We start from the raw sequence: 11,494 nt of genomic DNA, 5'->3' as shown, positions 1-11,494 counted from the left end.
CTTTATTTCTAATTCTTGATTCTTGCTGTCAACTTCTTCTTTTTCTTTAGCTAATACTTGGTTTCTTAATTTTAGATCTTTATTTTTTATTCCTAATTTTCTGAGATCATCCAAGAGTTCATGAAAAGCTTCTTGCAGTTCATCATACGAAAATTCTTTTTGAGTTTCGGAGGTTACCTCATTTTCATGTGCCATGAGGCATAAGTTGGCTTCTTCGTGAGATTCTTTATCTGTGGTGGAGTCATCACCGTCGCTCCATGTAGCCATCATAGTCTTTTTCTTTTTGAACTTCTTTTGACTTTTCTTGAGCTGGGGGCAGTCCGATCTAAAGTGGCCCGACTTCTTGCATTCATAACAGATGATGGGCTGCTCTTTTTTTTTTCTTTACTTGGCTCCCCCTTAGCTGGTGGTCTTCTTTTGATCTCTTGTCTCTTTCTCCTCATAAAATGTCTGAATTTTCTGATGATTAGGGCTAAATCCTCATTTTTTTCACTGTTCTTTGATTTTTCTATATCTTCTTCTTCTTGAGCTGTTGACTTGAGAGCGATAGTCTTCTTTCTTCTGGTCTCTTCCTCTGAATGTTGCTTTATGGTCAGCTCATGGGTCATGAGGGATCTAAGTAGCTCCTCCAAAGATAGAGTGTTTAAATCCTTGACTTCTTGGATTGCAGTGACCTTTGTCTCTCACGATCTTGATAAAGGCCTGAGCACTTTTCTTACAAGATCACTGTTAGAATAACAATTACCTAGACTTTTTAAACCGTTTATGATGTCACTGAAATGGATAAACATTTGAGTTATTGACTTTTCAGGTTCCATTTTGAATAGTTCATAGTTGTGCACAAACATATTGATTTTAGATTCTTTAGCTTGGTTTGTCCCTTCATGTGTGATTTCTAACCTATCTCAAATTTCTTTAGCTGAATTGCAAGTAGAAATATGGTTGAATTCATTTACATCTAAGGCACAATATAAGACATTCATGGCTTTAGCATTGAGCTGAGCTATTTTTTTATCAAATTCATCCCATTCATCTTCCGACTTAGAGAGAGACACATCATCAATCAATTTAGTGGGTGTGTAAGGTCTATTTATTATGATACTCTACATATCATAGTCAAATGTTTGAATAAAAATTTTCATCCGAACTTTTTAATAGGTGTAGTTTGACCTATTAAAAAGTGGAGGTCGGTTTGTGAATTGTCCCTCGGCTAAAGATGTGCCAAATTGGGCTGCCATTGATCTTTGGCTCTTGATGGTTAAATCAAAAAAGGACTAGAGCATTGAGCTCTGATATCACTTGTTGTCCATATATGGAGCCTAAGAGGGAGGGTGAATTGGATCTTTTTAAAATTTTTGAGATTAGTACAATCAAATAATGTGCTAAAATATTGAGTGGAGTGAATTGATTAGATATGAAAATGAAGTCAAACACAAATAATAGGTAATCAAGTATAAAGCACAAAGAATAAGCAAAGAGATGCAAGCACAACAAACACAAGATATTTATAGTGGTTTGGTGCCAACCTTACACCTACATCCACTCTTCAAGTTTCTACTTGAGAATTCAATCCACTAAAGGATTTCAAAAATACAACACGTCAGACAATCCTGACCTTTGCTATCCAAGCAAAAATACTTATTTTTCGGATACAAGCCAACCCTCAACAATCTGATTTCAAGTTCAGATCAATCCAACCGAGTTTTGAAAACTCCCAAAACTCAAAAACCCAAAATACAATATGAGAAAAATAGGATATAAAAATTTTAGCATAAAATCTTCTTAAATGAATACAATAAATGCAATAAAAATATAATACTTAAGAGGAAGAAGCTTTTGTTGAACACCCTCAATGGATTTGCACAGTTGAATGCAACTGGAGAGTAGTTGGTGAGCTGATTGAATACTTTTTTTCTTTCTTTTTGGAGATTTTTGAACTTTCACGGATGTGAGCTTTGAATCTTTGAAAACTTTTGATTTTCTACTTCAAGAGAATATTTATAATCACCATTTGCACTTGAGAATGTCTTAGTATCGGTTTAGAGCCGTTGGAGAGTATTTAATGCGTATTAAATACACAAAAAATAGACTAAAAACTAGCCGTCACGCGTGCTCGCCAGTGGAGCCAGAATGAGACATCCCATGGGGCACCCCACTGGTAATGGGACGTCCCATGGGATGCTCCAATTGGCCAGACAGAAAATGAACTTTCTGTTTTGGTCTCAGGGTCTTAGGGATCGTCCCACATGAGTCGTCCCACTGCGTGTCATAAGCCAAAACAGTGCGTACCGGCTACCCAATAAAAGGGGATGACCCAGATGGGTCGTCCCATTTTGTGCCAACCCAATTTTTCATACATTTAAGGTCTGAAACTCATCAGAACACTTCTAAATGCTTTCAAATCAATTCGACACTTTCAAAAGACTTCAAAAACTTCTCCAACTTACAGAAACTTCAGCTTTGGCACACCTGATGGAGCTTTTCAGACCCAATCTTTTAGACTACCTGAAACATCACAAAAATATTCTCCAAAGATAAGAAACTCATTAGTAGTCCTCTCAAATAATTTGTGATAAGCAAAATCAATTTTCGGAGCAACACATATTTTAAACATTTGAGAGAAAGGAGGCTCGACTTCCTTTCCTACGGATTTCTGCTATCCTTTATTGGCTGTGCTACACACACACACACACACACACACACACACACACACACACACACATATATATATATATATATATATATATATATAAATATATATATAAACAAAAAACCAGCCCCAAACCAACAAAACCCTCCCCCCAACCCCTCCGGCCCTGGCCCTGCTGCTCGTACCCCACGGTCCCTCCCCTCCCCTGGCACCGTATTCGCAAAGGTGATATCTTTTCTCCGGTATCCCCTTCCTCTCCTCTTCCTCCTACTCCGGTTGTCGAAACCCTCGCTCGATCTATCGATCGATGGAGGCGGCGGCGCTGTCACGTATCGGGCTTGCCTTCTCCTCCCAATTCACTATCATCCCCTTCGAGACCTCTGATGACCCCTCTGATATCATTCGTTCCATCTCCGACGAGCTCGTCAAGCTCTCCACCACCACCGATCCCTCCTCCTCCTACCTCGACCTCCACCACTGCAGATGAGCAAGGTTGTGTGGTGGCTTGTCATCGAGCTCCAGCACGATGTCAGGGCCACCACTGGCGCCGCCCTCCATCCCCACATCTTCTTCGGGCTTCTTTCAAGACTCCATCGCGGCCAATCCTGGGTCAATGAATTACGGGAAGAGGGCAGAGATCGTCACCGACGACGATGGCCGGAGCCCTAGGGAAGGGAGAGGGGTCTTCTTGCAGGAAGGCTTCTTGAGGCAGTCACGATTCTTGACGATGAGGTTGGCGAGGGAGGTGGCGAAGCCAGTCTGGACGACGAGAGAGGCGCCACGCTCAGGCCAACCGATGTCGGAGATGATTTTTTTTTTTTTTATCTCATTCCACGGGAATAAGATTTTGACTCTATCGGGATGAGGTCAGATTCAGTTACTTAAGGAATGTATCATTTCCATTCTTTTTTGGAATGAAAATCGAAATAGGACTCCCCCAACCAAACAATGAAAATGGGAGTCATCTATTCTGATTCGCATTACAGGCCTTACTTATCCCAACCAAACACCCCCATTATGTTAATGGGGTAGAGCTTTGATTTTTCACATGTATGTACTAAAATTTAAAAATTACATGATGATTAACCTAAGAGTTAGGGACATATCATTTACTGGAGCCATCTGACTTCAATCTATAATTCAATATTGTATTAAAAATATTGGTTTCAAAATTGTGTGCGATATTTTTATACCAAAATGGCCTTTTACTTGTTCTATGATATATAACTTAACGCCCCTCATTGATTTGGGCTATTACAAAAAGAAAAAAATAAAAATATTTTGAATCCTTTTGAGAATAAAACTTGATAAAAATATAGAAAGATTACTTCTAAATCAAATCGTATTTACAGAGTATTACTTGTTAAAATTGTAAAAATTGATTTGAAAGAAAATGATCTGTATATGGAAAGATTTTGGATGGACGTTGAAAACTCAATTTGATAAAATACAACATTATTTCTTGAAATAAAATCACATGTATTAAGAGTTACTTTTAGATAAATAATATTTTTATTGAATCAATTTTTTATAATCTATGTATAATGGAACTTAAAGTGCAATTTTACTTATTATCGAAAAGATGGACAGTTCAACTGATTGAATAAATTTCTAGTGAAACCCGTTAACCTATTACCTGCTTTTGAAATAAAAAGATAATTTTATAATTTTAATTGAAATAAATATGATTTTTGCTAATGATATCAGCTAAACTGCTATGTCAAAAATTTGCATATAAAGAGGGTATGCATGTAAATATTAATTTTAAAAAAATATTCATGCAAATCTAATATTTAGGAGGATATTTACATAAAAAACTTAAGAAGTATTTTTTGTATATATATCCTTCTAAATATATGAAATTAGAGCTGTCAAAATGGACCAGTCTAGCCCTAACCCATGTGGGCTATGATTATGGGGGCCGGGTCGGACTTGGCCCACTTGTTAAAAGGGGCCATAAAAACCTAGTCTAGCCTTAGCTCATGTGGGCTGTGGGTTAGGGCCGGACCAGCCCACATCTTTTTTCTTTTTTTTCTAGGGTCGGAGTTCACTCGGACCTCTCCCCTGTTGGCTATCACTGCCCGACGCTACTGCTTCTCTCCTCCGAGGACCACCGAGAGGGAGGGGCGTCGGAGACCGTCAAGAGAATTGAGGAGGCGTGTGGGGACCGTCGAGAGGAGAGAGGGCCAGCAATACGTCAGGAAGGAGGAGGGAGGTGGGCCGAGAGGAGGGAGGGGCATTGGGGACCGAGAGGGAGAGGGAGGGGGTTCTCGCATCGTAGGTGGAATAGGTGACGATGATGCGAATCGCCATGGCTATGATCTTGAAAAAAAGGAACAAGATCGGATGCACATGGGTTGGAGGAGAGCGTGGAGGGATTGAGGAGAGGCTCGAGATCACGGAGAAGACTCCCTTTCTATGGAAGAGAACGTCAGATCGAGAGCGGAGGGGTTACAAAGGGACTAGGATTTAATTGAGAATGATGTGAATTAAGGAGGGATGTGGGGACCACTGAGAGGAGGGAGGGCTGATGGTACGCAGGAGGAGGGGGGTGGGCTAAGAGAAAGGAGGGCTGTCGGGGATCGAGAGAGAGAGGGAGGGGGTTTTTGCATCGGGGAGTCGGGGATCGAGAGGGAGAGGGAGGGTTTGGGCCGGCCCCTAGGTTGACCTGACCCTAATCCGGTTCAGCCCATGGACTATGCAGGCCGGGCTAAAAAACCCACTTGCACAAATGGGCCAAAATTTCTCAGCCTGACCCAACCCATTTTTAGGGCCAAATGGGCTGGTCTATTAGCTCAGACCCATTTTGACAGCTCTATATGAAATTATATGAATATCCATAAAATTAATATTGTATATATCTTTATAAATATTTTCTTTTGTATGTATACCCATTAAGGGTCTTCCAATCATTTCAATTTTAGATCGCTAATTTCTTAACGGCATCAGATGATATAGTATATATGCAAAAAAATAAGAAATAGAAAAACATACATATCAAATAAATATTTTATGAGAGTATATATATAAATATCAATTTTGAAAAGATATTCATATAAATTTTAATATATAGAAAGATATCCACACAACAAATTCTAAAATAATTACTATCATAAAATCCACTATCACACCATTAATGCAAAATAACAGGTAATAATATAAAAGTAATTGAAGCTTAGAGATCATGGATGACTTGATATAATAGGATGTGTTTGTTCTCGTCTAATATAATTCTTAGTTTGCAAAAAAAAGAACCATGTTATCTGTTTTTTCACTCTTCACTGGATAAAAAATTGTTGTTTGAATCATCTTTCCCTTCCCTTCCCTCACAAAAGGTGCATCCCAATTCTCTCACCTCACCGAAGAATCATCTTATTCCCTTCTCTTTAAAGCTAAGGTCTGTGTTGATTTATTTTTCTTTTTTAAGGACTGCAAAAGTTTTGCATTCCTTCAAATACATAATTTAGAGTTTTGTGATACAAAATTTATGTGAAGCCAATATGTACTCGACACCTTTCTGATCCATCCTTTTTAATACATATTTGGCAACCATCTAATACACACTTCTAGACAAATAGCTGCACAGTTTCTAAAACCAGTACTCATCAGTACACAAATCATAACCGCTTAATACATACTTAACAAATTAGATATCTAGTGGTCCAATATATACCTCTATATAAATTAATACATAATTTTTAGGATATGATCCTGGGCTTCATAGATGAGGGGAAAGAGAGATTCTTTGGTGGGAGAAGATAGAGAGAGATTGGGGAGAAAAAAAAAGACGCATTTGAGAGAGGAAAGAAAAAGAAATGCCAATTTTTTGGGAGAAATAAAGGGACTAGCTTTTTTTTTTTTTTTTTGAAATAATCCATGATAAAGCAAATGGCTGAACACTATGAAGCAATGTGAAAGCAAATACCACTCAAGCTTTTCATACATCCAAGACTAATTGAACTCACCATCTAAAAAAAAAGATTGATTGAAATCAATTCATAATTAACGAAGCATAAGTAAAAGAACATCGAGACCATGATATGCGGTCCAACGCTCCAAACTACCTCGTTTGAAGCCTACATCCCAAATTGGATAATCCAGTAGATTGGCTAGGTACCTTCTCAACCCTACCGGAAGAGCCATTTTAACACCAAATCTTAGGTACACCACTTGAATCGTCAAACATCATTCATCATTAGCTACTTTAATATGGATGCAAAAGAAAAAAAAAAAAAACGGGAAGAGAAATGATGACAATAGTTGCATTTTTTTTTTTGGGTCCAAGAAAAGGATCAGGGAAGAATCCCCCATCAACCTCATCGTGACACTTCCTTTTACACGAGAATCAAATTTGTCGTTTTCCACCATGTCTCGTAAAGGGAAGGTAATATGAAGTTCTGAAGGATATATATCAACTGTATATGCATCTGACAGACAGCATAAAGAGCGAGCGTGCAGATTAACATGAAAACCTTATGCAACCAAAAGCTTGTTGCTAGAAATATATGTTTCTAAAGCCGTTCCACTAGGACTCTAGAAATGATGTTCTGACCATTTTGGTACTAGAGTAAGTGCATATTTTTCTGCAGCTAAGCACTCTGAATCTTTGATACTAGAGTTACCAATTACCTCCCTCAGCTGCACAATAAATAGCAGAAGATTTTCTGATCATCTGGGAATTGATTTATCTTCCTTTTTTGAAGATTTCTTTCTCTTCCTTTCAGTCTGAGGCTCTTTCCCTTTCAATTCTTGAGAAAATGACCTCAATAGGCCAGTCAAGTGTTTATTTCTATGTGCTGAAACCATATAAAACAAAGTTATGCATCTAAAAATTTAAACTTGAGTATGTTTGGAATGCATTAAAAAAATTCCACCATACTACAACACTGAACTTGATTTGGAGCAACTGTTAATAATCATACAAATTTAGTAAATACTGATTATCAGACAGTAGTATAAAAAAATTTAAGATTATGGAATTGCCACAGACAGAGTGGTAGCAACAAAATCAATTATTTTAGTAAATGATTGGGAGCAATTACCAGTAGACTGGTCACAGAAAGAGATCATATTTCATGTGATCAAATTACCTGATAATATAATATCTTCCATGTTTACAGATTTGCGACCAGCATGCTGTGCAAACAGCTCAACATCTCTTGCCAACTGCTCTGCTTTTTCGGGAGAACAAGAAGAAAAGTAGAGAATTTTTTTTATATAGATTCATTTCTGAAACCAGTTAAGTATTCATCTTAAAAATAATTTGTAAACAACAACTTAATCTTGTAGTGTGTGTTATTTCCACAGAAAATCAGATTCTGACATTAAATGGTGAAACGACAAAGTAATTCTACGCTAGTATGAAGGAAAACAAAAAGAATCACTGTTTAACCTAAAAGGTATACGTTATCACCATGGGGCAAATAATGGTTGAGCCTCTATTAAAAAAAGAGCTGAGAATCAGAAATTTGGATTAACACAGGTCGACCTAACGTGTTTTGCCTTGTCTAGTTCTATGATTGATCAATATTTAGTATCAGCAAATGGACAACCCAAGACTAGCACGTGCAGAAAAGCAGTTCCCAGAACTAATTGCTGTTTAGGCTGAAACATGGACTACAGCGGTTTATTTCTTACGGTTATTGACTTTAAAAAGGAAGCGAAGCCACGATCAAGGCACCTACAACACTCCAACAACTATCTATAACTTCTGTAGAGAGCTTCCATGTAGCAAACATTTCCATGAATCCCCTTCATCTTTATTCTTCGGTGACAACCATTCCACCCTGATTAATCCCCTATCTTTTACCTATGTTCCTGGTAAAATCAATCTCGTCGCTTGGTTATACTTACTACAAGTTATTGCTTCCCTTTTTGCTTTTCTTTTTTTTTTTCTTTTTTATTGTTCGCATCCTATTAGAAATTGTGTAGGCCTCTTACTGGGGCAAGCCTGAACCTTGTCTTCTGATAGACTGAAAACATTGATCGATCTGGCATGCCAGTGACCAAACTAACTATATTTTCATTTCCTAGGAAAGAATAGCAAATTATTTTAAGTTTGGGAGGTTGACTGAACATAAAGTCAAAAGCTAGGTTTAATTGTTGAAGATGCCAGGCTGTTTCAATTATAAATTGCCATCTTTTTATTCTTCTATCTTGGTACCATTCTCTCTATTCTGTTCCTACTAACCATTGTCCTCTTTCTTCTTCTAATAAATTTCTTGATAAGGGGTTTAGTGTGGACTATATTCAACCCTCAACTGGCACTCTCTTATTTTCCTTTTTTTTTTTGTCACTTCAAACTTCAAAAAACTCTTTTAAGGTGTCATCAACTAATATTATGTCACTGCATATCAATGATCTCAAGGATTTTTTTTTGGATATGCATAACAGGATTGATACTAAATGACAAGTATAACAATGCTGAGATAGGTCATGTTCTCATCAACAGCATGAACGCCCATGACAAATGAAAGTAGCACTAACCAATATCTTCATCCTAAAATACCTAAACTTGTAGTTACTCCTAGTTCTACCCAAAATTAACCAATTGAGATGCCTTTCCTATGACTACCAACAAACAACCAATGACACCTCTTCATATTCTATAATACATGAATATTAACCTTTTAAATATATATGCAAACAAAGGACATGGTCATCAAGACTAGCATACGATCATAACTAGCTGCCACAAATTAATTTCAAAAGCATAATTGTAAGAGCAGTCCTAATATACCAAGACCCTTGTCGTCCGAAAATTATTCAACCATAGTTAAGTCCATCGTCCAAAATATATTCAACATTTATTACCCAAACAATAACCTGATAACTCTAAAAGCTTGGAAATTCTAGAAAAATAAGACTATCTAAAAACCATGTTCATAGACATGTTCCCGATGTACAAGGGATCCCTGAATTTATTCACACCAATATACAGAAAACATTCTTCTTAACACTTCGCAGGTCAGTCCAGAAAACGATATTCACATACATATCCACGATGTTTTCTGCGATTTCTATCACCCCATTTCAAATCAAAATTTGTAATATTAGCCAAATGTACAGCTAATCTAAGAAATATCTACCACAAAACAAGAAAATCTAGCAAAGCCATTCAGTGATGTATGAAATTTATTTATTTATTATTATAATTATTTTTTACCGGGATTAATGAAAGGAAACAAGCAGGGACCGAAAAAGGGGTTAGGGTTTTACTTCTAATTTAAATAAAAATCTGCAGCAGTTCTCAAACCTACATCTGATATGAGCCAAAAAAAAAAAAAAACAATGCAATCAATGGAAGTAAAAAAGAATCTCAAATTAGGGTAACGATTTGGGCGTTCACCAGTGTACTTGAAAGCCAGATCGGCGACGCACGCCACCACGGGCTCCAAGACCTCCATGTCGAGTTTCTTCGCTGTTCAAGGGGGATTGGAATCAAGTGTATCAAATAATTCGAAGGAGACTGAGGAGGAGAGAAAATGGGGGCGGAGGATACGAACCCTCGGCGTTGGCAATGGAGATGACGGAGAGGCGGAAGCGATCCCGGAGGAGCTCCGCTCTCTCCTCCGCCTCCTCGTCCTTCTCGAAGGCCCCGCCACCGCCAACACCGCCATCGACGTCGCCGCCGTCCATGGAGGCAAGACCGATGAGAGCGCTTCCTCTCCTCTTCGATGGTATCGGTTAGCGATTTGGCGCGGAAAATATTTTAGAAAGAAACGGGAGATTGAACGGCGGAGATCATTTGAATTACCATCTGACGGATGGGTCTTATTCTCCAATGCAGAACATGATGCACCATGCTTTGGTATGTGTTTGGAGAAATTATTGATCAGAACCGTTCACATCCAATAATAAACCAGTATATTATCTATTATTAAAAATATATATTATTATTAGATCATATTTTATCCATCTGATGATGTGGCAATTCCTCGATGATGTAACAACGCATGGCAATGCGATCTGGTCATGGAGACCATACAATCCGAGCGATATGGCGCAGCCCCTTAGGCAGCTCCACAAACCTCAACTGATCTTCTAGATAAGATCGGCAGCTCGACGATGTCTTCATCGTCAGGCTGACACCGACTTCACTCGGTCTCCGCTCAGATCTCCTATGAGATCCGTCGAAGCTCCGAAAGGTCTCCAGTGCGCGAAGGGTCCCGATCTGACAGCTGACAGCATTGGCAGTCTTTTTCCATTAGTGGAAAATCGATCCTGTTAGGACCGGTAGACACTTAATATCTCTGGCCCTCTAACGGCCACTTCTCCGACGAGCGTGGACCTGTAACTTGATAGGCCTCTCCATATAAAAGGGGGGAAGCCAACATCACAAGGGGTTCCTTTCTCTTACTGGCTCTGGCCACTCATCTCTCACTATTCTTCCTCTTCGATCGTGACTAACTTAAGCATCGGAGAATCTCCCATCACAAAGCCATCCATCGGTCTCTCCATTATGCAGACTTTCCTTGCAGGTGCCCGGAGGCCAAGCTCGGAGTCCCCTACTCCAGCCTGACAGTGCCTCATCGTGTCGCCCTGTTACATCCCCCGGTCGGAGAGGAGTAGCAACAGAAAGGTGCTAGAAGAAGGACGAGCCTGAAGGAAATGCCATCTGATGGCGATTCTTATGCATGCTGAATTTCAAAAATTTTATTTATGTACACAATGAAAAATGATTTCAGATTTAAATAATTTAAATCTAATTAGATCTAATCTAACAAGCATGAATAGAGATCATATCTCATATCCAGGATTTATTATATAAACAAGATTTAGATCTGTTCTAATAAAATCTGAAATTTTACTTTTGCACAGATAGATCTTCATCACAATTTGAAA

At 38.4% G+C, this 11,494-nt stretch overlaps 1 protein-coding gene across 4 annotated transcripts; it reads right to left on the bottom strand.

Moving 5' to 3' along the window:
* Nucleotides 1-7,030: 7,030 nt before the first annotated feature.
* Nucleotides 7,031-10,372, bottom strand: LOC105051092 (protein MHF1 homolog). 4 transcript variants are annotated; one of them, XM_073243978.1, is made up of 4 exons: nt 10,156-10,372; nt 9,999-10,070; nt 7,741-7,824; nt 7,031-7,446 (listed from the first exon to the last, which is right to left on the bottom strand). In XM_073243978.1, the coding sequence occupies exons 1-4, from the start codon at nt 10,286-10,288 to the stop codon at nt 7,319-7,321; spliced, it is 417 nt and encodes a 138-aa protein (XP_073100079.1). In that variant the 5' UTR covers nt 10,289-10,372; the 3' UTR covers nt 7,031-7,318. The 4 variants fall into 4 exon arrangements, with proteins under 4 accessions (XP_073100079.1, XP_073100080.1, XP_010929681.1 ...); XM_073243979.1 differs by having other exon boundaries at nt 7,741-7,816; XM_010931379.4 differs by having other exon boundaries at nt 7,741-7,821; nt 10,156-10,369.
* Between the last annotated feature and the right edge of the window lie 1,122 nt (nt 10,373-11,494).

Source organism: Elaeis guineensis, chromosome 9, assembly GCF_000442705.2.
Source record: "Elaeis guineensis isolate ETL-2024a chromosome 9, EG11, whole genome shotgun sequence".
Classification (NCBI taxonomy): domain Eukaryota; kingdom Viridiplantae; phylum Streptophyta; class Magnoliopsida; order Arecales; family Arecaceae; genus Elaeis; species Elaeis guineensis.
This window is presented reverse-complemented; position numbering and strand designations above follow the sequence as displayed.